Source organism: Loxodonta africana, chromosome 14 (assembly GCF_030014295.1).
Source record: "Loxodonta africana isolate mLoxAfr1 chromosome 14, mLoxAfr1.hap2, whole genome shotgun sequence".
NCBI classification, from domain to species: domain Eukaryota; kingdom Metazoa; phylum Chordata; class Mammalia; order Proboscidea; family Elephantidae; genus Loxodonta; species Loxodonta africana.
In genome coordinates this window covers 74,474,635-74,501,412 of record NC_087355.1, presented here as the reverse complement: position 1 = coordinate 74,501,412, position 26,778 = coordinate 74,474,635, and the positions used below count along the sequence as shown (strand labels likewise).

The following is a 26,778-nucleotide window of genomic DNA, read 5'->3' as shown; positions in this document are numbered from 1 at the left end:
CTATGAGTCAGAATTGACTCAAGGGCAACGGGTTTGGTTTTGTTTTTTTGGACTCAGCAGGAGGGAGGCCCAGTAGCTCATTCACTCTAAGGTGTTCCTCCCTTCTCCACCATAGTAAGTACTTTGGAAAAAGACAGTTGATTCACCTTACTCCAAAGGATATCTTACATTCTTTGTTTAAGGTCCCATAAATAGGAGAAACTCGTGGAAATCTTTTAGTTTGTTCTGAATTCTGTAACACTGAATAACTTAACTCTTCTATTTCATTTTGTAGGTAGCTGAAGCACACGTGCCTAATTTCATTTTTGATGAGTTCAGAACAGTGCTGTAACGTTTTTCTTCTTCTACATCTTCAGTGAAAAGATTGTTCTTAAACCTTCCCACCATCACTAAAATGAATTTGGAAATGAAAAGAAACACAACTGCTCATATAACTGCTTTTTTCCTTTTATTGGGGGAAACATCAGACATTCTGAGTAAGATGTATCTCACAGCACTAGTTAATATAATTAATATTGTTTAAATCATGGTATTATATGCAATTTATATTATGTAGATGCAGAACACATTTTTGTACTGCCTGTTATAAATGCTGAATTGTTATGTATAAATCCATTTAGTTTTATGTTCAAGAGAACTTTTTGTGCAACTCCCAATTTTTAGCAAAATAATACTGCCAATACCCAAAGTTGTCCTGCTGCTTTCTGCTTATGTTTCAAAAACTATATATTCACCCTGTAAAAAGTCATGTTTGGAAGGTGAGAGATGAACCTGGTAGCACAGTGAGCCCAACCACAACAGCTAGCAGGCTGGCAGACACATGTAGGCAGATGTAACGACCACGTGCCACAGAAACATTTAGTGGTGTCTGAGGCTCACGGTCTATTTCCAATCCCAGATACCCTGGGGAATTCCCAGCATCCCTCTATAGGATTCCCTAACTTCAGCTGCTCCTTCCAGCCTCTTCTTTCCTTCCCCAGCAGCCAGGAGAGTATACCTTCTGCATGAAAATTATTCTGAACAGGGAGCAGCCATTGTACTGTTGGTAATTTGGACATCAACAAGTTGGATAAAAACAAGAAAGATGTTTTGGGTATTCTTTACGATTTTCTTTACCATTATCATGAAGCTATATAAAGAAATCCACAATAAGAAACAAAAAGCACAAGTGAGTTCGCTCTGCGTTTTATTTGCATGTCCCATAATGACGCGTCCCAAATAGTGAATGCAGAAGAAAAACTAATTCCTTAGTATTCGTGCTAATTTATGGTAACAGTCATTTCTTTTAAATATCTAACTTATTTTACCCTTCATTTTAAGTTGCAAATTAAAGGATATATTTACATGTTTATATACAAATAACTTCAAAAACAAATTCTAATCTTGATCCAAGAGTTTCACTTTAGAAGGAATATAGTATACGCTATATACATCCACTTCCAAAAGTCTCTTAAGACTTGGTGAGTTCCAAATATTCATTCACAAATGGCTCTCCTTTAAGCCTCACGAACCAAGTACTTCATTTCTGAGTAAATAAGAGGAACTATTACACAACAGGCTTTGTACAAAACAGCACCACTACTAAAAAAGGCTCGGGGTTTTGAAATCCAAGGTTCTGCTTTAAAGCAAAAATATATGGCATAGACTGCAACAGCAAAGAAGTGTCCAATTAAGATTAGTGGGTTAGGAGACAATCTGCAATTAAAAAAAAAGAAAAATACATTGGTAAAACCCAGAAATTAAAATTTGCTCATAAAAAGACAGCAGTTCTGAATCAGCTAATATAAAAGGTGGGAGTGCCTGCATGATGCAAATGATTAACATGCTCAATGCTAAACAAAAGGATGGAGGTTCACGTTTACCTAGAGGCACCCCTGGAACAAAGGCCTGGTGATGTACTTCTGAAAAATCAGCCACTGGAAATGCTATGGAGCACAGTTCTACTCTGACCCATACAGGGTTGCCATGATCAGAATCAACCTGACAGCAAATGGTTTGGTGTTTTGGTTTTTAATATCAAAGTCACCAATTAAGCATCATCTATAAAGCTAACACAAAAGTCTACATTTTGGAGAACTTATACAAGCTTGTGTCTCCCTGCTAAATTTGATGGCAGGCACAAATAATTTTTTTTACAAGAAACACTTAGAATGTATCTCCCCTTTCAGTAACTCCTCCTACTCTAGTTTACACCAGTCTCAGGCTTTGAGCTAGTTTCTTTCAATCATTTTGAAATCCCAGTCTGAAGCACCGGATGGCCTGGCCTATGGGAGTCTAGGTTTTTCAAAAGATGACAATACTTATATTCAGATTATAAGTGAATGAGAAAAAACAAAGAATTTCACTTTGCAGACTTCTCAAGAAATAGTTCCACATATGTCTGCACCATCAAAACTATGACTGAGTTTCCTGAGTCCCTGTGCTTCTATCAAATTAATATTTAAATACAAAGTTCTCAATTATCCATGGCTCCCACAACATCAGACCGCACAGACAGATCCACGGGCAGTTAGTCTCTTCTACCCCCACTTCTAATCAATGCTGTTCCCAGAAGTAAAACACAGAATTAAATGTTGCCTGTATTCATTTCTCTGGGCTACCTTGTGAATGACATGCTAATGAATAATACAATGACCAAATGTCTAAGGAAGAAAAGATTTACAATAAATCATACACTGAAATGTCCCAAGAAAATCTGGCATAGTTGTTTCTCTGTGCCACCTAGAGAACTTACACAGAAAGCAGCCCAACAGGACCAGCAACACATTCTCCACCAAGTTTGAAATAAAAAAAACAGGCTTTTCTTAGCTGATGCAGGGAATCTAAAATAAAATTTAAAAATTATTTGCAACCAAAATTTTGGCACGTTTATGTAAAAGCACTAATGATATGTCAGAAAAATTAATGATACAACAAATAGCAAATCTTATATGTAATTTAAAAAAAACCCGAGTCCTGGAATTTCAACAATCCATGATTTCTTTTAAATTCTACAGTCAACATTATGGATAGCAATATAAGTATGAATTAACTTCTTTTCTGTTAATATATAAATTAATATACCAAACATTTCGGTCTCAGAACTGTTTAAAAGCTATTTCCTTATGTTCTAAATTCATTATATGATGCAAAATACTTTGTCAACTTTTTTGTTGTATAACACAATCCTAGAAACCACATTCCCAGTCTTAAGATGCCCAACTCATACCTCTAATTGAGCAGTAAATTATCAAATAAAAAGATTGGCTGTGAATAGTAATAAATAATACTACCTTATGTCTGTGTGGAGCCCTGGTGGGGCAGTGGTTAAGAGCTTGGCTGCTAAAAAGGTCGGCAGTTCAAAACCACCAGCCACTCCTTTGGAAACCCTATGGGACAGCTCTACTCTGCCTATAGGGTCACTATGAGTTGGAATCAACTCGATGGCAATGGGGTGGTTTTTGTTTTGGTATGTCTGTATAGTATGTTCAATACCTACCAAAGTAATTCATTAAATTCTCACAACATAGTATAATCCATCAATATAACCTTTTTAATAGTTTAGAATCAATGTTTTTTTTAGGTACACCTAGATTTTTCTTTAGGACAGATACAGGATTCAGTAAGCAAACTTTAATAAAGTTCTTCCCTCCTCCAATCTTCCATAACTTTTTTCAATGTTTTGTTGGCAGATTCAAATTCATAATGCAAGAACTCCTGACGGGCTTAGAAAAACTCAAAGCTCAGTTCTTTTTCACTTCTCCAAGCAGCCATTTTAACTTCCATGCCAATTAGGAAGAGATTTGCTTGACAAAGCACTATCAATGAGGTGTTTTTTTCTTTCAGCAAGAGTGGTGGCTACAGAAAGCTGTTGTACTGCATCATGCTGCGGAAGCAGATGACTAAAGCACTAGTCACTAGGGCCTTGGTCAGGTTATACAAATAGCTTAGTTGCAAATACACTAATCAGATTTGAGTTATATTTAGTTTTAGGAGTCTTGGTGGTGCAGTGATTAAGCACTCAGCTGCTAACTGAAAGGTTGGTGGTTTGAATCCACCAGCCGCTCCGTGGAAGACAGACGTGGCAGTCTGCTTGTGTAAAGGTCACAGTCTTGGAGCAAGGGAAGAACGAAGAAAACTAAGGATACAAGGGAAAGATCAGTGCAAAGGACTAATGGACCACATCTACCACGGCCTCCACAGGACTGAGTCCAGTACAAGATGATGCCTGGCTACCACCACTGACTGCTCTGACAGGGATCACAATAGAGGGTCCCAGACAGAGCTGGAGAAAAATGTAGAGCAAAATTCTAACTCAAAAAGGAAGACCAGACTTGCTGGCCTGACAGACAATATGGCCCTCGGATACTCTTTCAGCTCAGTAATGAGGTCACTCCTGAGGTTCACCCTTCAGCCAAAGATTGAACAGACCCATGGAACTAAACAAGACTAAAGTGGTGCACCAGCCCTGGGGCAGGGACTGGAAGGCAGGAGGAACAGGAAAGCCGGTAATAGCGAACCCAGGGTTGAGAAGGGAGAGTGTTGGCATGTCGTGGGGTTTATAATCAGTGTCATAGAACAATGTGTGTACTAACTGATGAGAAATGAGTTTGTTCTGTAACCTTCGTCTAAAGTACAAGAAAAAAAAAAAAGGTTACAGTCTTAGAAACTCTATGGGGCAGTTCTACTCTGTCCTCTAGGATGACTAGGAGTTAAAATCGACTGGATGGCAACGGGTCTGATTTTTGGAATTTCATGAACCTACAGTGAGCTGCTTCATACACTGCTGTGGTTGGGAAGGGACAGAACTGCCTTTTCCTCCATTTCTAACGGTGCTTCTGCGAAGTCACATTTGCCTGAGCATATACTTTGACCATCGCCCCACTGTAATAGAGAAACAAAGAACTCAAATATTTCAAACGAGTAAAGGGTGGATGCATTCTGCTGCTTGGACATTTTCAGAGGGGAGAAGCTAGACTCGAAGCTCATTCATTGTATGAAATACATTGAAAACAGACTGAAACTAACGTTCAGAAAAAGACTGACAACTGTGTTGCCTTTAATACATGGCCAGAAGAGCCTCCATCACAATCTTGTGCATTTGGGGATATGCATGACCTGGTTTGGCCCAGAGGAATTAACAATGAATACGTTACTGAGCTATTACTATTAATGTTATCTGAGGAAAGAAAACAGACATTCCAGACAAAATGGTGGATATGGGACATTTAGAAGCTAAAAGTCTTGCTCAAGGATGAAGTTAAAAAAAAGGTCACTAACTTGGGAGTCAGCAAACTCAGGTAATATGTTTGACCTAATGACAGACTTTTTTGTAATGAAGCTCTCTTCCTGTGCTAAAAATCTGACATTTAGTAGAATTCATTAGAAATATCTGTACTTACCATCTGTGCCAGAAAATAATTCATAAAGAGCCTGGGCAAGGATATTGACAACAAAGGAATGAGACTTTTTTCTTGTCCAATAGAATGATTTTTTGGCCTTAAAAAGAAAAATCACATTTAATATGGTAAGTGAGGAAAAAAAAAGTATGAACTGATGTTTATAATCCCCTCAAACTGATCCTTATCCTGAGCCCTTCCTACAAGTAATGCAAGTGTATCTGTTTTATCATTTTCAAAAAAAAAAAAAATCTCCAGAGCAATGGGTTATGTGACTCTGAAGCCAGATTCACAATTCTGATGAGCAAAGTGACCCAGGAATCCAGTATCACCCACAAAGTTCTAATAGAGAAATTCAGCAACTCTGTAGATGCCCAGGCTGCAAGTCGGGGTCTTTAACCCTGAACGGGACTGCCTAAGAACCATGACTAAGCATCAGGCTCCCAAGTACAGATCTCTCCATCAAAACCCCATTCCTTTCAGCCCCAGAAAGAAACATAGTTGGAGACATTTTTGTCAAAGTGTAATTTAATATCTTACCTGGAGAATAGCTGCATCGTCATAAAGATCAGGGATGCCCTTTAGCAGTTTCCTCCATAGTTTTATATCGTTAAAAACAACAGTCATTCCTCCACCAGTAAGAGGATGCCTCATATTATATGCATCTCCCAAAAGAAGAACACCTATAAAGAAAGGATTAAAATTATCACCTCCTGAAGCATCCTTTGAGAAAAAAAAGAGACTATAAAAGTTATCGATAGGAGCTAGGAGCTAAAAAGCATGTGGAAATATAAGGGAAAAAATGACAAAATTTTGTTAAGCCAAAAATTCAAGAGTTGATTCAATCAACAAGTATCTGTTGAGCACCTAATATGTGGCAGGGACTGGAGATACAGTGAGAACAAGCGAATGGTCTCTACCCTCATGAAACTCACATGCGACGCTAATGTTAAGTCACACCATGTCAAAACAGTTATAAGGCATCTGTTGAAATGATATAGGCAAAAAGACGATGGGCATCAAGCATAAAAAGCAAGACTTCTACAAGAGAAAAAAAACCAAGATGTCTCCGCACTTCACAGCAACATTCACTGCCAGATTCATCACTGCTCTTTATTCCATCCTGTGTATGCACCCCACTTTGTTTATCTTGTCATCTGTTGATGGGCACTTAGGTTGTTTCCATCTGCTTGCTATTGTGGACAATGCTGCAGTGAGCATGGGTGTGCATATGTCTACTCGTGTGATGGCTCTCCTCTAGGATATGTTCCTAGGAGTGGGACTGCTGGATCATATGGTATTTCTATTTCTAGCTTTTTAAGGAAGCACCATATTGTTTTCCAAAATGGTTGTTACCATTTTACATTCCCACCAGCAATGCAGAAGAGTTCCAATCTTCCCACAGCCTCTCCAAAATGTGCTGTTTTGTTTTTTTGATTCGTGCCAGTAATGTCAGGGTGAGATGGTATCTCACTGTGATTTTTATCTGCATTTCTAATGGCTAGTGACCACAAGCACTTCCTCTTGTGCCTATTAGTTGCTTGAATGTCTTCTTTGGTGAGGTGTCTGTTCATATACTTTGCCCATTTTTTAATTATTGTTCTTTTTGTTGTAGAGGTGCTAGATTTTCCTGTAGATTTTAGAAATTACACCTTTGTCAGATGTGTCGTAGCCAGAAATTTTTTCCCACTCTGTAGGTTCTCTTTTTACCCTTTTTGTGAAGTCTTTTGATGAACGTTAAGTGTTTAATTTAGAAGATTCCAGTTATCTAGCTTATATTCCAGTGTTTGTGTATTGTTAGTTATGGTTTATATCCTATTAAGGCTATGTATTAGGGCCTCTAGCATTGAACCTATTTTTTCTTCTGTGATGTTCATAGTTTTTGGCTTTATAGGTAGCTTCTAAATGTTAATTCAGATTTTTTTGTATTACTCTAATGCCTTCATTAAAAAGCCACAAATGGTGCCCAGCTTTTATTCTTCCTTCTCCATGGAACAGTCTCATTCCCAGCAATTAGAATATGTTCCCACAGCATATTGTTTACATTGACTTGGCATTTGCTTCATTCTGCTTTGCATTATAGTTTATGTGAATATAGTTTATAGTTTACTGTCCATGTGTTTCCATAGCAGACTACAGTCTCTTTACAGTCAAGAACCAGAGTTTATCTACAGCTCCCGTTCCAACCTTTCTTCTGAGCTCCAAATGCCCCAGCAGCACTTCATACTCAGTATTTCCAAAAGTGAAACCATCACCTCTCCCCCACTTCTTTAAAACTTATACTGTTTGTTCTGTATTTCTTACATCAGCAAATGGCTGACAAAACTGTCCAAACACCATTCATCTAAGCCTGAAAACTAGAATCAATCAAGAGGCCTCACTCCCCCGTTCTACAATATCCAACTAATCACTGAGTTTAATGCATTCTACCTCCCATTTATTGCCCAAATACACTTCCGACCTCCCATTTTTATTGCCATAACCCTAGATCAGGCCTTTCTCACCATTCACATGGAGTAATCAAATGGCCTCCCCCATTTTCCTCCAAACCATCCAAAACGATGTTAGTGAGATTTCTAAAACAAATCTAATCACGTTACTACCTTGTTTAAAACTTTTCAATATACTAGTGCTAATGTACAGCAACCAGTTCTCTGTCCCACGTAATTCCCTGCAGTATACATTTAATCAAATATGTGTCATTTAGTGACTCCTTTATAAAAGTCAAGTCCGATAAAATGATACCTCGTTTGTTGACTGGTGAAGAAGGAAGGAAGCTGGCTGGCATGACCCTCAATCGAGAATTCTGAATGGCTTCTAGGAATGGTTCTTTGAGGTGATCTGCAATAAACCCCAGCCCCCCGAATAAACAGTTTATAACATTTCAGTTTCAAATTATCTTTTCTTATCAAGTACAAATATCTATGATATATCCATTATGGTTGTTACATATACATTTTGAAATAAATCAAGAACTAATTATTTTACTGTTAAGCCTTTTTTCATACAACTTAGTTTTTCATTAATATTAAGGAATAATTTTCTCTAAGAGAAAATTAATGTAAACAGACATAGAGCTGAACAAAAAAACTTCACAACAGTGAGGCAAATTCAGACAAAATGAGATGGAAGAAAACCACCCACCTCTTTCCCAAATGTTAACTGTAATAGTCATCATGTTTAATAGTTAATTCATCATCACACCCATGCTCTGCTAATATCAGAGGAAATACACTACCAACTCACAGAAGGGTATACACACTAGAAAAGAATTAAATGTAGAGCAACAGGCCAGGTCTACCTCTCTGAGCTTCAGTTTCCTTCAAAAATGAAAAGGTCTGATTAGCTCATCTCTAAGATACTTTCCAGTTTCAGAGTTTTCAGATTCTACCTGTAGAGAAATGAACTTTTCATACAGCTCCCAGTATCACAGGGGAACGTAGGAGCAGAATCCCTATGTCAACAACTATTCCATAAAAGGAACAGAATCTCAGTGACCCAACTAATCTTAACATAGACTGACAAATGACCTCCCCATGTGATTTCAGGGCATGCTGCTCCAATTAACTGTTCAATTGGAGAAAACACCGCATCTACAGTAAAAGGAGACAAAAATGCTAAAAATATCAGATAATTTGACAATCCTTTTCCTAAATATGCATAACTTTTGTTTTTTCAACTGCAAGCTTCAAAGTGACTTAACTAAATGAAAATATTTTGAAATATTTTAATATATGTTGAAAATGTCATTATTGAAAATCTAAGTTGGTCCACATATACCTTCATTTCACTTCATTTCTGTTAATGCCCTGTTAGTTACTAAACAGAGTGGTTTCGCTTGGTCTAAAAACTAACATGAAAAAACCATAATATTTAAACAAAATATACAGCATACCAAGAATAGTTTCCTGTAATTACAACCATGTCATAATTAGCAAACAAAGTTTCGCTCCGATTTTATCAAAATTCTCAACAATTTCTTACATTCTTCCCTTTATCTTCCCATTCTCAAAAAAAGCGAGTATCATGAAAACTTTGGATTGTAAAACGGTCATTTTTAATGAGCGTCTTTACAAAGATCTTTGAAATCTCATGAAGCCCTTCTGTATTCAACTCAAAACTAAAATGATCTCAAAGGTCCCTCTAAGCACTCCTGTTATGAGGGCAAAGAGGTATAAACCAAAGAGACCTGGGTTCAACATTGGCTCTGCTGTCACTAATAGTTTTTATCCTTGGAGAAGCTAAGTAACCTCTCTAAACCCTTAGTTCCATCCTCTGTGAAATGGGGATAATGATGCCACCTACTTCATACAGTGGTTGTATAGATTATGTTTGTAAAACACCTCTTAAGTAGTAGACATTCAACAAATGGTAGCTACCATTATTTCAAAAACCAAGCATAAATACAGTTAAGTATAAGAGATATTTCAAGAATTCAGAGACCTAAGATTGCCTTCAAGATTTTCTTATTACTATATATGCCAAATTAATAATGACTCTGAAAACTTCATTATTAACATAACAAAAATATATTGAAGTTGTATTTTTTTAACTTGGAATTTTTTTTTTTCCTTCCCTGTACTAGTCTAAACAGTTCAGCTCCAGCGTATCTGAATGACTGGATGCGTTTTTCACCTGCCACCCTTCTCTCTGGCCTATTTTAGATACTGCCTTAGCAGGAACCGGAGATGAAGGAGAGTTTTCTGTGAGAGCTGCTTTCAGACTGTACATTGCGGTGGGAGTGAAATCCTATTTCTTACCAGGAATTTGTGGATAGATTTTTTCAGTTATGTATTCTCTTAAATTCCTTGGCATTTCTCCTCGAATGTCCACAAGTACTCGGGTTTCACTGGATGAAATCTGATAGATGAGAACTGGACTTGGATTAGCCAAGACAAGCTCAGCATGATTTGCTTTAAATTGTGGTGCATTCTAAAAAAAAAAAAAATTTTTTATAAGAGGGGAGAAAAAAAGTATTTTAGTAATTTTCAAATTTCGTGTTGCTTTTATTTTTCTACAATCACACTCCTACAGTACCTTCATAAGAAAACCAACAAAATGAGATGAAACAGAAACTTGATTGGAGATCAGGTTTTTCCTGAACTTGGAGAAAAGCCCATCTGCAACAACAGTCAATGGAGCATGGAGTTCCTGTGACAGAAATAAAGAATACTCGATAAAAGGTTAGAAATACAGAGCAACAGAACTCCTCTTTAAAATTGTGTATGAACAAACTGAAATATGTGCTTGGTAACATTATCGAAAGTATTTGGAGATAACGCTGCAGCCCAGCAAAATCAGCAGATTAGCCCTAGGCCCTTTTCTTGTCAGGTCAACATGAGCACATACTGGAAACTTACTCAGCTGTCATGTGGAGCTTAAGTTAAGGTAGCACCAATCGTTAGAGACACTTCTCTGAGTCCCTGAAGATTGCCTTCCTTCCTACTCTACCATTCAAACCATCTAAGATTACTCTCCACTTGAAGAGCAGGAAGGGAAACAACTACAGGACAAGCCTGGACAACAGACAGCTGAATCTCATTATAAATTCCAAGGATGAGCCAGATTCTTTTATCGTAGAATTTTCTAACTTCATATAGTGCTTTCAGCCAGTGGCTAGGGCTTAGAAGAATTTTTGTACACATGGGTGTATATGTTTATATTACTATACTATAAGCAGAGAAATCTCCCTCATTAAAATACAATACGGAACAGCCCAGAAAAATCAACAGATTAGCCCTTGGTTCTCTTCTTTTTGTCAGGCCAACATGAGCAAATACTGGGAACTATTTTAGTTTGCCATTTCCTCAAAGATCCTCCTACCTTTTGCCCTTCTGATTTAAACAATTGTTTGTTTTAACGTAATCATTTCTTTTATGTTGAATTCTTCCTTTTCTCCCCATGCAGTTCCCCTCTGCTTCTCTATTGGTGTACGTTTCTCATTTCAGTTAAGTTGTGTATATATGATGTCTCCCCACATATTTTTGATTAGGTACTTTTTAAAACTGTGGTAAAATATACACAACATAAAAGTTGCCATTTAAACCGTTTTCAATTGTACAATCCAGTGGCATTAATCACACTCACAGTGCTGTGCAACTATTATCACTGTCTATTTCCAAAATGTAACCATCACCCCAAAGAGAAATTCTCTCATTTCCATTTCTAATAATGTTAACATAGTGATGTTTATTTAAAAATGTATTTGTATAGCATCTTGAGGTGCTCTGAAGAGCAATGTGTTATGATCCTGATATTCATCAGTCCATTTGACAAATAAAAAATTGATGAGCCTACTTTTTTTATAAGGGGGTAGAAGGAAACAAAAATCTCTGGGAAGAGGTATTTTTGATAAATTTTACCTTGATGGCTCCAGTTTCTTTATCCCTGTACTGAACTCCCATCACAACATCATCTTCCTCTAGTAACTGGAGTACAATGCCTTCAATAAACTTTGCACTAAAGGATAAATAAATTTCTATCATAGCACACGTGAGCAATTTAAATTAGATATGACAAAGTCCTTATTTTTTTTAGTTTACCCATGTACCATAGATAATTTTGCAAATACTACTAAAATTTACAAATAAAAGCATACTGTTTTATCATTTAAAATTTAATTATCCTAATGATTTTCTACTCTTGTATAATTTCAGTTAAAATTAATTTATAAAAACTGGACAAAGGCCATTGACAAAGGAAAAAACACAAATGTCTGTAAAACATTTGGAAAAATTTACAACTTCGCTAACCCAACCCAGTGCCGTCGAGTCTACTAATGATAAAATATGTATTAAAACCAAAACTACCCACTAATGCCTAGCAAACTGGCAAGTTTTAAAATAAAGTAAGACTAAGTGTTGGCAAGAATTCAGGGGAAAAAAAGGGCATTTTATTTTGATCACCACAGGGAGTAACCTGTAAAATTCTTCATAATAATGATAACAGTACAATTTTTGCCTGCTTAAACCAGATGCCAGACAACAAACACTAAGCTCTTTACCTGTATTATCTCATGAACTTCTTACAACCTTTCTGGGTAGATGTATTATTCCCATTCGTCAGAGAAGAACACACAGACACAAAATAACTGGCTAGAAGGTTATAAAACTTGTAAATGACATACACTGCTACTATACTATTCTACCTCCTTCAATCAGCTTGGGAAGCTATTAGCCAACAATTCTACTTATAGAGATGGTGTCAACTTTCACATACTGGGATGTTCGATGCAACATTATTTTATTAATAGTCCAAAAAGTAGAAACAGTGTCATGTCTAACAAATAAATTGTATTTCAATAAATAAATTGTAGCTCATCCACAACATGGAATACTATGAAACTACAAAAATCAAGCTCCAAAAAATGCTATCTATTGCACGTATTTGTGCATACACAGATGTGCATATAAAAAGGTCTGAAATGACAGAGAAAAGCATCATTAGTGGGCTTTAGAATTGTGTGGTTTTTATTTTCTAACTTATTAACAATAAATACATATTACTAATAACAAAGAAAAGTATTTTTAAAAACAGATTTTCATCTGAATTGATTAGGCAATAATATACACAGAGAGAGGTTTTATATACCCAGGCACCTTTCATACACAAAAGGGAAAAAAATGAAGTTTTATTTACCAAATTTTTAACAGTAATTATTCTGTTAACAAGAATCGTGGGATAATTTCTACAATCTTCTTTATATTTTGATGTGTTTTTCAATTTTTCTACAATGGAAGTATTCTACTTCCATGGATATCAAGTCCTTTCAGTCCTAAGGATAATTATCTCTTCACTTGCTTTGTCAACACTTAAGACTACGTCAATCACATGAGGGTTCTCATATCTAAAACCTTCTCAGTTATAGTATTTAAAGGTGAGAGGCAAACACAAGTTCGTAATCGAGAGAAGAAACCAGTCCTGTCAGACTAGATTCTTATTCTTAGTACGATGGGACAGGGACTATCTCTTGCAGTCCTGACCTGACTTTCAATAGCAGGTATCATAACTACAACCCCAAGCTCCCAAATAGCACCCACCAACTTACTCATTAGTTACAACAACTGTATCCTCTAAATTCCACCACAAAATTTAAGTAGTCAAAGAAAAATTCTCTATACCTCTATGTCATTCGAAAGGAAATTCGCTATGTGATATTGTTAAAGGCAACAAAGATCTAGTACTCCATTCTAACATATCATTTATTTTAATGTATTACTTATATACTAGCCCATACTCAAAACTTAGGAAAATTTATAAAACAGCATCTATACAGAAGCCAAATTTAAATGCATTAATTATTTAACACTGTACATTTGAAGCTGTGGTCTTACTTGGGTTCAGCCATAGCTGCTTTCCGGAGACTCATGATGAATCTTCCGTGATGGAAAGCTCTTCCACTCAGCACTTGGTTGTTTTCTGACAGAGGGAAGGGAATTTCAACTTCTGATTTGCTTTCTTGATCATGAATTACGTAGCCGTTTACAACCTGGGCATCAAGGCCTCCCACTGTATCTGCAAATCAATTTGGTTTAAAAGAATCGATTTTTTTTATACATCCATAATTATCCTAGGTGCCAAGAAGGATACAATGGTATAAAAAATGAGTCCCTGCCTTCATGAAATTATAATACCATTTGGAGAACTGGACAATTAATATAGCTATACCAGAAATCTTAATGCTCTGGCGAACAATGGCAGTCTTAGCAAATCTGTAATAAAGATAACCATACATGAAACTACTTCAGGTCTGTAATTCCACATTACCTCAAAAAAACAAGGAAAAAAATGCAATGTGAAATAAAGCCACAATCCTCTACTGAGTAAACCTGTTCTATCCATAAGGACACAGGAAAACATTTGGTCCTTATCATCATTTTTCAAAATATGAATATGTGTGGTACTGGCACAACAGAAATAAAGAGAATAAAGTAAAAACAGAATGGAAACTCTTTTAAAAAGCTGATAAAGAACGAATATATGAAAAGTAGATTTCCCAATCCAAACAGAAAGGGTAGGATTATTTCCTAATGTTTATTTTTAAGAAAGCAACACACTTCTTGACCCCACATTCACCTCCAGTTACCACATTTCCGTACGTTCTTTAAAGCAAAGCTCCTCAAGTGCTATGACTCCAAACAAGCTTTTGTTCCTGCTGCTCCACTTGACTTCCACACCGTTAGAATCAGCAGTCAATCTTACTCAACCTCTCAGTAATCAGCAGTCAATCTTACTCAACCTCTCAGTAGTGCTGGACGTGGCTGGAAAGCACTCTCTTCACTTCGCTCCCATGACCCTGTGATCCTTTGCTTTCCTCTTCCTCGCTGAAGGCTCCTCCTCAGTTCCGTACTGATCTCTGTACATTACAGAGTTCAGTCTTGGATTTCTTCTTGACTGTGTCTGCTAGTCTCATTTAAATATTATGCTTCCTCTCTTCTCTGATACCTAACATCTGATCCATCAGCAAGCAGTACTGGCTCCCCCACAATGCGACCACTTCCCACAACTCTACTGCGATTACCATGTTCCAAGCTCCTAATGGGTCTCCCTTGATGGGTCGCCCTTGCTTCTGACCTTGCCACCTTACTATCTATTCTCTTCTCCACATAAAAACAATACTTTTAAATCATACTTTTATAATGCAAGTATATTTTATAACTCCCCTTTTTTTTTTTAAATTGTCCATTGGCCTGCCTTTGGACTAAAAGCCAATTTTTATAGTAGCTACAAAGCTCTATGGAATCCAGTCTTCCATTAGCTATTTGACCTCTTAAACTGCTCTCCCTCTCACTCACCCAACTCCAGTCAACACTATTCTCCTTCCTCCTTCTTCAAACAAAGCAGGCTTGCTCCTCCCACAGGACTTTTCCACTAGATGCTCCCTCTGCCTGGAATTCTTTTCCTTCAGATATCCCCAAGGGCTTGCTCCCTCACCTTCTTCACTCCTTTACTCCAAAGTCATTTTCTCAATGAGGTCTTCCTCAACCACTCTATTTAAAATTACACCCAACTCCCTATCCCCCCCTTTTCTGACTTTTTGCTAAAGCTGTTATCACTAACATATACTTATTTAGCATCTTTTATCACCCCCCATACACTAGAATGTATACTCCATGAGGGCTGTAATTTTGGTCTGTTTTGTTCACCACCACAGCCTCAGCATCCAGAGCAGTACCTACCATCTGTGCAATGCTTAATAAATATTCGTTAAATGAATTTCACACCTTTGGTCACCTCCTCCCACTCTTGCATCATCAGTTTCTCCCTCTCTACTGTATCATCCTCAAGCTAGTATCAAAATGCTCCTTTTCTGTCCTCACATCCCCATCTCGTCCCTGCCATACTTAATGTTTTCTATCAAAAAAAAAAAATCAAGAGTAGTCTCTAGTCTCAAAATTTTTATCTCCCACTTACTTCTCTCTATAGGGTCTATATGAGTCAGAGTGGACTCAACAGCAAATGATTTGGTTTTTGTTTTTGTTTTTTTACTTTTTTCTAGGTTTTGCCTCCATAACTCCACTGAAACACTTTTTCAGTGTCACCGGTAACCTCCAAATTGCCAAATCCAATGGTCCTTTTTCTATACTCATCTCACCTGACGTTTCATTAGCAAATCCATGACACGGCTGTCCTTTCCCTTCTTGATACATACCCCTTTCCCTCCTACTGAAACATTCCCCTTAGATTAAGTAACACCCAACACTTCTGGCTTTCTTCTGCCATTCTGCCAGTTCCTTCTGAGTCTCTTTTGAGGGCTTTTCTTCTGCTACCCAACCTTTAAATATCAGCGTTTCCCAGGACTTGCTTTCTTCTCCCTATACTCTCTCTCCTTAGCTGGTCTTGATCACTGCCATGGCTTTTGAATACTACTAATATGCTGACATCTTCTAAATTTGTAACTCCAGCCAGCCCAAACCACACCTCTGAGCTCCAGATTCATAAATTAATTTATAAATAAAAATAAAACGGAATATCTTTTTGCTGGTCATAAGAGTCTAAAGAGTTTATACCACATAACTCTCCTGAAATCAATATGAACCTACCTTGAAGACCAAGGTCTTTAAGGACTTGATAGCCACCTGGCTGCAGAAATTCTCCAATTATCCTGTCAGGCTCTTTTAAATCTCTCTCAATTACTGTCACCTTTCTTCCATCTCTGGAAAGCACTGCTGCCAAAGCAGAGCCAAGTACGCCAGATCCCACGATGATAATTTCAGGATCATTTTGAGAAGTTATTGCTGCTCCTGTTAAGGTTGTTTCTGAAATATTCACTCCTTTTTTACGCTGTTTAAAAAAAAAAGTGAATTACGTTTCCACATTTGTTACCCTTAAATCATACTACTACTACTATATAGACACAATGGACTTTTGCATCTTAGAAAAAAGCTAGAACTTAAACATTACCAAACAAATGGACTTTCCATTTTTAAATCCAAATATTATGTACAAATCAGTGGTATCAAAATGTTGGTTAAATAAAAAATGTACAATACCATCTCAATAAAACTGTTTCTTTTCCAAACATGGTATTTAGAAAACGGCTGTCACACAGACATTTGGAAATCCTCACCAAGCCAAATATAGCAAACATTTATAAGGGGCTTCAAAGACTTACAGTAATTGACTTACATCAATTACTCAATTCTTCAAATATATACTGAGCACCTACCAGATACAAATCACTTATTAACTAACTTCTGCTTTGACTTCATTTTGCAAACTATTTCAACACCTCTTAGATATTTCTACTATTCACCTTCATTTTCTCCTTCTGGAGTTTCGCTTCAAAAATGTTCCTTAATCTAAAAATCACTACTATTTATAACAAAGAGATTTTCAAATGGTGGTTATTGATCTATTAATTGAGGATTATTCAACAAAATTCCAAAAGAACAGCATAACTCATACTGCCCCTTGGAATTTACAGTTTTAGTTCTTAACATTTAAAGACATGTTTAATTTATCCCTTCCTTTACTCCTGATACTCTAAGAGTTTGCAGGTCCTTAAATTCAGAAACAAGGATAAATATTAAACCCCACCACTGGCTGGGTTGATAGGACAATTTTTAACTTTGATCAGAAGATGAAAAAGTTCTCTTTTGAGATTTATGCACATCAAGAATAGTAATGCCTTGTTTTGTTTTTTTTTTCCTCCCATAGTGAATAATTTCATCTTGTAGTATTTGTTCTTGGTGGACGGATTCACAAATGTGAAAACATTTGAGACACAGAATTGCAAGGAACCATCTTCCTGAGTTCTCTGAACGTAATGATTAACGTAAGACTAAATGTCATTTGATGGGGTTTTAGTAGGCAATAAAGGGACAGGTTAACCCTAACTCCCTTCTTGCGATTGTAAAATCTACTGTCACGTGGAGTCACTGAGTCAGAATTGACTTAGACAGCACCCAGCAACAATAATATTCACCTAGCCTTCTTTTACCTCTATAATGGATTGAGAACTTGTCCATTCCATTTTTTATAATTTCTCTTAGAGAAATACCTTCTGTCATTGATCAAGGGGAGAAGACAATAAAATCTATTCTTCCCAACAGTATGGCCAGAACAGAGTATTTAGTCCTTTCTGGGAAGCCCCTTTTGTCATCTTAGCAAATTTTGATTAATTTTTCTTCCAAAGTTTTCCCTGTTAAATACACACACACACACACACACAGACACACACAAAATTCTGGAACGGGAACTCTGGAGACAGTTAAGTCTTTCAGAGCCTGCTCAGTACAGAAAGCACTAATGGGAGCTTATCAGTCAATAGATCACAGTCTAACAACTCCCAGGTTTGGAAATAAGCACACAGCCTGAGGCATTCAGCCATGTGGAGGAGCAGAGGTCACCTCAGACAATAAAGATTTCAAACTGAGAATTAAGGATTCCCTCTGCCTCCTTTTCCATTCCTCCAATCCACACCCACCACACAGCTAAATTCCTTTTGACTACTCAAAAGGCTCCTAACAGATATACATTACCTTTAGACTAACGCTAATAGCTACTATTAAGCAGTTATGGACCAGGCATTTTGCAAGCATTAAATCATTTAACTCCCTAACTACCTATAAGATTGGGGTGGCGCCCACCTGAGAACAGGGAACTGATTCTTACAGAAATAAAGCAGTATGCCCAAGGTTTCAATGTAGATCAGAACCCTCGAAGGATAAATTACTCCGTGGACCATTCACCTAACCCCAAACCACCATCATCCCTTCACTTGGCCTATGCTGTAGTCTCTTGTCTGATGTCCCTGGCTTCCATTCTGATACTCCTATTCAGGGGCAGATTATCCAATAAACAAGGTAAGCAAGGGCTTGCTTACTAGTCTGTAGTAAAAGATTTCACATTTTTTCACCTCATCAGATTCTGCTCCTAGGTCTGCTGGCATCTGTCTCTCTCCCAACCCCACAAGAGTACTTTCCTACAGAATCGAAGCCTCTTATCAAATGGACAATCCCTGACAGGGACAGATTACCCAGTAAGCAAAGTAAGCATGGCCTTACTTGTGCTTACTTACTAATACACACAGATTAGTAAACACAAGTAAAGCCTTGCTTACCTTGTTTACTGAGTAATCAATCAGTCCCTGCAATCCATTCTCCACTCAGCAACTAGAATGTTCTTTTCAAAAAGTTAAAATCAAATGTTACAACCATGTGTAAAAGCCTCTAGTGCTCTTGGGAAAATACTCAAACTCCCATGGTAAATAGGCCCTAAATGATGGGGCCTTAGTGACCTCTCCCCCTCATCTCCTACCATTTCCCTCCTCTGCTCCACGCGGAGAGCCTAATCCCATCACAGGTGTTTGAAGTCTTGTCCTTTGACTTAGGAACACCCCTGATGGGTGAAGGAGAGTTTTTCACCCACAGCTTTAAAATGGTGAGCCTTTTGACTCTGCTAACCCCAAACCACCATCATCCCCTCACTTGGCCTATTCTGTAGTCTCTTGCCTGATCTCAATTTGTTCCATCACTTTCCACAGCCAGTTGTCACTTCAGCAGTGGACCTGCCGACAGCAGGTTTCTTCTTCCCAGGTATAAATACAATCCTTACCCAAGGATTTAAATAAAAATGGCTTTATTTTTTTCATCACAGAAAGTGATTCTGATCTCCTGTAAAATGAAATCTGACCGTTTGATTTCACCTTTCATAATCAAATCAATATTCCACCTTCATCTGAGGCTCAACTAACCCTAAATGATACCAAGATTTTCAGTCACTCCCCAGAACGTCAAGGATGTAGCCACGGAAGTGCTCAGAGCTCCTTTGTAAAAAAGTCCAGCTAAATGAGAATGTACACCAGAGTCTCCCACCTAACACCTTTCGCTGTTTTAAAGTGGGAGAAAACTTAAACTTGGGGGGCCCCAATCCTAATTTAAAAATAAAAGAGACCCACCCATTCATTTGCCCACCAGGACGCCAACTCACCCTCCTAGACTCTGGCTGCTCTTTCTTTTCGGATCCAGCGGGGGGTTTGGCCCAGAAGACGCCAATGAAGGGCAATGCTGACAGAATATCCGAGAAGGCTGCGAAATGGGACTGGCTCTGCTGTCGCCCGAGGAGGCCCCCATTTCGGTAGCGACAGCGGTAGGAAAGCACCAGGCCCAGCGACAGGAACACCAGCACGCAGAGCAAGAGCTCCTTGTTGGCCAAGGTGATGAAGTCCCCGCACTTCTTATAGAAATAGGTGAAAGTGGCAATGCCCAGAAAGGTCCACATGGCTCAAGGCTTCTTTGGTGGCACCGGTCAGTGGGGAGCTGCTTTTTGACTTGGAAGGTTTTGGTCATTCGAGGTTCTCCCCAAAATATGGGACCAAAAAGCCAAACTCCTGTAAACACGAGCACGGATGGCGAATGAAATCAGAGTAAGTGTCCAAAGCATAGACAGTCAGTAAAAGGGACCCCAGGCACGGAGGGGAGGTGGCCGGGAGTACACGCCAGCGTTCACAGAACGGTGGCCCCCGATTAGGCACGCTCCTCCTGCAGGGACTCCCTTGTTCCCTTTCCCGGGGGCTTCCCAGAGGTGGCTGCTGGTGAGGAGGATGATTTAGATGCTGGCTCGTCGGAGGGTGAAATCACCAGCGCCAGAAAATGGACGAGAGAAATTTTTCCAGAAATATCCAGGCGCGGGGAAATCTTGGGCCTCGCCCCTTCCGACAGCGCTCCCCCGGCGGCGTGGAGAAAGCGCGAGTGCGGAGGAAGAGCCCCAGCCGGCGACACTGCCCGGCCCACCTCCACAGAGCAAGTTTCTGGCTTCCTTCTCAGAGATGCCCAAGGAGTCAAGACTGAGGCTTCAGGAAGCCCGGCCACACTTCCGCGTCTTTCCCCTCAGCAGCGGCCCCCGACTTCCCAGCCCCGAACCTTCCAGTCCGCGACTCGGTTTTCCCGCTGGGGAACTGCGGTCTCCAGAGATCTTTCCTCACAGGGCGGCGGCGGCGCTTCCCAGCGGCCTCCTCACACCAGCATCCCTCCCGAGCGGCGGCGACGTCCTCCCCGGCAGCGCTTCCGCAGTAACCAGAGTAACCGCAGAGAGACCCGGGCACACCGCCCGTCCCCGCGCGCCTCAGCGGCTGGACGGCACGGCCCCCGGGCCCCATTGAGGGACCGGGGGGCGGGGCTCCAGGCGAGCCCGCCCCGCCCCTCACGCCGGGTCCGCCCGCCGCCGCCGCCGCCGCCGCCGCCTCCAGCCAATGAGGGCGCGCACCCCGGAGTAGGCCGAGATGGCGCTATGCGGCGTTCAGCCAATCGCAGGCGGCGGAGCCCGCGCGGTGACGCTAGCACAGGCGCTAGGGCGATGTTGCGTGCTGTATGGGGTGGGGCCGTGGGGATGGGGCCTCCGCCGCCCGGTGGAACCAGGAGGAAGACTCCGGCTGGCTGCGGGGGTGGGGTGAGGTCGGGTGGGGTGGGGTGGGGTGGGGTGGGGTCCGGCGGCACAGCGAGCTCCTGACGGAGGCATCGTTTCGCCTGCCTCAGCCCCAGCCGCTGGGCTCCTCCACAAGCCGAGATGGAGCTCGTTCTGCGGAAAACCCTCTCGGGAGGTCAGCCGTCTAAAGTCTAAATGTCTCCATTCACTCCGCGAGCATTTATTGAGCGCTTACTTCGTGAGTTCCCGGGACGTAGAGATGAATCAGACACACACTTCGTGTACTGCGCCTGGTGTGTGTAGAGGTCCGTACAAAGAACTGTGGGTGCTTGAGGAATTTGACAGACTGGAAAAAATGTTTGCCAGAAGACAGGAGACAGTGGGCCACGTGTTACTTTCCTTCCCCCAAAATTGTTAGGCTCCTAGCATCTGGCACTGTGCTCAGGTCAAAGAGAACAGCTCTTATTTTCTCAAGGAAATGAGAAACAAGTGGGAGGATGGGGGCGGGGGGACGACAAAGAATAAATGTACAGAGGTGTGTCATCAGTGCCCTGAGGGGTGGCCAAGGCACCCTGGAAACGAGGCAGTCCTGCAAGGCCTCTGGGGGAGGCCACATGAATTGTGTCCTAGAGAAACTTTACGGACAAGCGTGCCAGAGGCAACGATAATTGTGAGAGGCAGCCCCAGATATAAAATAGGAAACTCCCTGCCCTAGCACCTTCACTACACCGCTGTCATCCCTGGTGGCACGGTGGTTAAGAGCTTGGCTGCTTACCAAAAGGTCAGCAATTCCAAGGCGCTCTTTGGAAGCTCCATGGGGTAGTTCTATTATGCCGTAAAGGGTTGCTGTGAGGCAGAATGGACTCGAGAACAATGAGTTTTTTTGGTTTTCAATACCACAGATATTTATTGATGCTTAAGACAGTGTTTTTGCTCACTGTTTTACCATCGGACTGCCTTTTTTAAACTCCGTGACTCTTATGTACAAATCCTTCCTGCTTTTGAAAACAAAGCTGAATCGGCATCTCTTCCAACAAGTCTCCCTTGACCCTCACCAAGTCACAAAATAGTTTTTTCATACTTTCTTGATCCTTTCACTTATGCTTAAGTCTTGAGGGAAGCATCTGTGCTCAATAAGAATCACTCACAACACCTAGCTTTGCGTTTAGTTTATCCTCCATAAGAATTTACTAGATGAATGAATGATGAATGACAGAGGTGTAGTAGGAAGACCTAGATTCTGGCTGCCACTACCAGCTCTGTGACCTTGGACAAGTCATAAATCATCTCTAGGAGAGGGGTAATTTCCTCATGAAGTCTTAAGACCCTTTCCAGTTCTGTACCAGATACTCTACAGGATTTAAGAAAGTATGGCATCTGCCTTACCACTTTTCATCCCAAATATTGTTGTTTTAACTGATAAAAAAAAATAAGTTATTTATTAAAACATTTCTTCCACATACATCATTTAACCATCAAAACAATCTTGATTTTAAAAATGAGGAAAATGATAAAGAGGTTAAATGGCTTGACCAAATCACAGCTTGTAAACGATGAAGCCAAAAGTTAAACCCTGATCCCCAAATCTCGTGTTCCCCAGTACTCTTAATTAATTATTAATACTGCTTTAACTTTCCGCCATTATAAAAACAAGACTTTGATTGCTGTCAGCATTAAGGGTATGTGTTAGTTTGGCTGGGGCATGATTCTCAGTGGTTTGGCAGTTACGATACAGTTTGGCAGTCGTGTAATGATATGATCACCTCCGCGATGAGATCTTGGGTTCAAGATCTTGGGTTCGCCAGCCCCTGCTGCTACATGAATCAGGAGAAGCCTCCACCCTGACCCATGGACTTGGCACGTTCTAGACTCTACGACCGCGTGAGCCATTTCTTTAAATTTCTCTTCTATACATATGTACATGCTTTTGGTTCTCTATAGAACCCAGCCTAAGACACTTGCTCTAACATATTCTTCACTGGTATCAACGAATTTGGCTGTTTGAAACACGTACCAAATTAAAAAAGACTTAAGAGATCAGTTCAATTGGGAAATCATTTTCCTGAAGATAATTCTTCAATGAAATCCATATTGGTATCTGTGAGTTCCCATATCGCTAAAATGATAAAAAGACTTGAGCAGCTGACTCTTTGAGATGAGAATGTAAATATTATAGAATAATTTATCTTTACTTGCTTACCCTGTAGTTGAGATTGTCATAAGATTTTTTCTTATTAAATAATTTTTCAGTTTAATTCTTGTGTTAAATGGTCATTGTTCTCCAATAGATATTTTTTTTAAGAAGACAAAGGTTTATTGTCCATAATATTTCCAGAGCACCATTATAACACTTACCATGATCTTCAGTTATGTTATTTAGTTATTTGCTTATGTATTGTTTTTAACAGTGTTTTTACTGTGGTAGAAAATTTTTCCAATTCAACTATTTTTGTTGAATTCAGTGACATTGATTACATTTGTCATTTTGTGCAGCCATCATCACCATCCTTTTCCAAATTATTTCATCATGATTAACAAAAAACGCATTGCCCCCTAAGCAATGAGTCTCCCTTGCCGGCTTCCTCCAACCTCTGGTAACCAGTAATAAATTTTGGCCTCTATATATTTGCCTATTTTATATAAAACCCATTTTCGTCTAGTCGCTTCTGACTCAGCGACCCTATAGGACAAAGCAGAACTTCCCCATAGGGTTTCCAAGAAGTGGCTGGTGGATTCAAACTGCCTACCTTTTGGTTAGCAGCTGTAGCTCCTAACCATGGCGCCACAACGGCTCCATTTCGGGTGTAAGTGGGGTTATATAATATTTGTCCTTTTGCATAATGTTTTCACAGCTCATACATGTTACAGTACATATTAAGACTTTGTTCCTCTTGATGGCTGAGTAATAATTCCATTGGAGCCCTAGTGGTGCCGTGGTTAGGAGCTCAGCTGCTAACCAAAATGTCAGAGTTGGAATCCACCAGCCGCTCCTTGGAAACCCTATGCGGCAGTACTACTCTGTCCTATAGGGTTGCTATGAGTGGAATCAACTCAGTGGCAACAGGTTTGGTTTTTGGTTTTTGGAATATTCCATTGTTTGCATGTACCACATTTTATCCATTCATCTACCAATGGACATGTATGTTGTTTCCACCCTTTTGGCTGTTGTGATTATGAGCACTCATGTACAGGTTTCCGTTTGTGTTCCTGCTTTCAGTTCTTCTGGATATATACCTAGGATTGGGATTGCTGGCTCATATGGTAGTTCTAGTTTAACTTTTTGAGAAATAGCCAAACTGTTTTCCACAGCAGCTGCCCCATTTTGCATTCCCACCAGCAATGGTGAGGGTTCTCATTTCTCCACATCCTCTAAATAGGCAACTTTTTAAATCTTTTGAAAGCAACTTTCTTCGTGTGTTTTTATCTCTACAGGGCCATTCGTCCAATGTTAGGTCCTCAGATAACCTTTTGGGCAGTTCAAGATCCACTCCTGAATTTGGGGGGAAAGGAGCATTTGTAATGCTTAGCATGGAGCACATTCTGGGTGCCTGCATTTTCTGAACTGAATTAAATGCTGTCTAACCATTTCTTACCTGTTCGAATCTTGCCATGGCTCTGTTTATTCCAATACAAAAGTCTGTTCCTCCGGCCTGGAGCAAAGGCTGTAAACTTTGACACAAAATCAGCAACTTACTGGCAGAAAGTAATATTGCTGTGGAGTAGATCCATGAGACAAGCATTTGCAATTGTGACAAGAGCTAACACTTACGTAGTATAGGCAGCATTCTAAGTGCTTTTCAAATATTACCCCATTTCATCATAATAACACTACGAGGTAAGTACTATTATTAGCCCCATTTTATAGGCAAGCAAACCGATGCACAGAGAAGTGGTCATTCAGCTCGTGAGTACCAGACCCAGAGTCCAAACTCGAGAAATCTGGCTCACGAATCTTGTTGCTGTGTGCCATCGAGTCAATTCCAACTCATGGCAGACTTTATGGGGCAGAGTAGAACTGCCCATAGGGTTTGCTAGTCTGTAATCTTTACAGGAGCAGATCACCAGGCCTTTTCTTCCATGGAGCCACTGGTGGGTTCAAACCGCTGACCTTTCGGCTAGGAGCCAAGGGCTTAACCATTGCACCACCAGGGCTCCACTGAAACTGCTAACACAATCTAATTACCTTAAAAACAAAGAGCACCCCTGGTCTTCCCATTCCTTGGATTAACCGCCTCAGTTGATTTGGTTGGCCTAGTTTGGCATGCCAAGCCTTGTGCCTTTTTGAGTGCCATTCTCAATGCTGGAAAAAGCCATGTCCCCCTTTCTGAAACTCCTCATTCTTTAAGACCAAGATTAATCATCATGTCTTCCTCTTAAAGTTTCCGTAACTCTGCCTCTTTGTCATAGCAGACATCAATCCGTATTACAACTATCTATTTATATATGTCTTTTGCATGAGATACGACCCCCTAAGGCAAGGACCACGTCTTATTCATAGCTGTATACTCAGCTGTATGTGGTAAGCATTTTTCATTTTATTCCATTTTTGTACCAAACTAAGCAATTCTGTTTTCGTTAATGTTTTAACTTAAAATACACTAAATCAAAACCCCCAGAACTCTCTTGCTCACCATTCACCTCATCTAAAAATGCGGTGGGGGCAGTGGTGGTTGTTAGGTGTTGTCGAGTCATCATTCTGACTCACAGGAACCTTAAAGACAGAGTAGAACTACCCCTTAGAGCTTCCCAGGCTGTAATCTTTACAGGCGCAGATCGTCAGGCCTTTTCCTCTGCAGAGCCACTGCGGGGGTTCAAACCGCCGACTTTCAGGTAGCAGCAACCCCATCATTTCTTCAACTTCCCCTCAGCATTTGTGCAATCTTTTGCAAATTCTAGTTGCAAGTGATGGAGCCAATTATATTAATTTGTAACTGTGTTTTCATTTTTTTTTTCCTCTTTGAATATTGGTTGTAAAGCCATAATTAGAGCATGCATCAATCCAAGTCAATGTAATAAATGTCTTAAGTGTCAACTTTGTGTCAGGCCCTGTGCTTGGTTCTGGGAATAAAGCAGTGAACAAAGCAGACACAGTACCTGTCATACTGGAGTTTAGAATTTCGTGGAAAAGACAATCAGTAGACACATAATGACAGATGACATGCATGGCAATGAAAGAGAAAACACATGTTGCTTTGGAGGATAAGAAGATATAAACTAAACCAGGGTCGAGGAAGGTAGCCCACCAGAAGGAAGTTACTTTTTAAGCTGAGGTTTGAAAAATTAGTAAGAGTTACCAAGTATAACCTCTGCCAGTGTCAATGACATTTCCTTTCCCCTTTCATCCTTTCATCCTGTGTGTGTGTGTGTGTGTTTTCCATGAGTAAAACACTAATGTGTGCCGCCATCAATAATATGTTTCTCACTGAAATGTGGATAGTGGTAGGACTGGAAAGACAATGGTTCTATCTTTTTCTGAGCAGTCTAACTTGGCATCTTTTCATAAGTCTCTATTATGCTTTACCTTCAACACCAG

General features: G+C 39.8%; 2 protein-coding genes across 2 annotated transcripts in view; one reads left to right on the top strand and one right to left on the bottom strand.

Moving 5' to 3' along the window:
• Positions 1-4,892, top strand: part of WASHC5 (WASH complex subunit 5) — a 69,596-nt gene extending 64,704 nt beyond the window's left edge. Inside the window, exon 29 of the mRNA XM_003408182.4 lies at positions 275-4,892. Coding sequence (XP_003408230.2) covers positions 275-331 — 57 coding nt within the window. The 3' untranslated portion in view covers positions 332-4,892. The remainder of the gene's footprint in view (positions 1-274) is intronic.
• On the bottom strand, positions 1,170-20,102 carry SQLE (squalene epoxidase). The gene is made up of 11 exons (XM_003408181.3): positions 19,812-20,102; positions 16,421-16,661; positions 13,712-13,892; positions 11,741-11,837; positions 10,416-10,529; positions 10,139-10,310; positions 8,124-8,219; positions 5,919-6,061; positions 5,382-5,478; positions 2,735-2,822; positions 1,170-1,695 (listed from the first exon to the last, which is right to left on the bottom strand). Exons 1-11 carry the CDS (start codon positions 20,100-20,102, stop codon positions 1,497-1,499), a joined length of 1,719 nt encoding a protein of 572 aa, XP_003408229.2. The 3' UTR covers positions 1,170-1,496.
• Positions 20,103-26,778: the final 6,676 nt, after the last annotated feature.

What these genes read in the sequence shown, in the direction of transcription:
- SQLE (XM_003408181.3), bottom strand. Translation starts at nt 20,102, where the DNA reads ATGTGGACCTTTCTGGGCATTGCCACTTTCACCTATTTCTATAAGAAG. An exon ending in TTCACCAGTCAACAAACGAG is followed by an intron (nt 6,062 to 8,123) that starts GTATCATTTTAT and finishes CTTTCTTTATAG; the next exon opens with GTGTTCTTCTTTTGGGAGAT. An exon ending in CCTGTTGGGCTGCTTTCTGT is followed by an intron (nt 1,696 to 2,734) that starts GTAAGTTCTCTA and finishes TTTTAATTGCAG; the next exon opens with ATTGTCTCCTAACCCACTAA.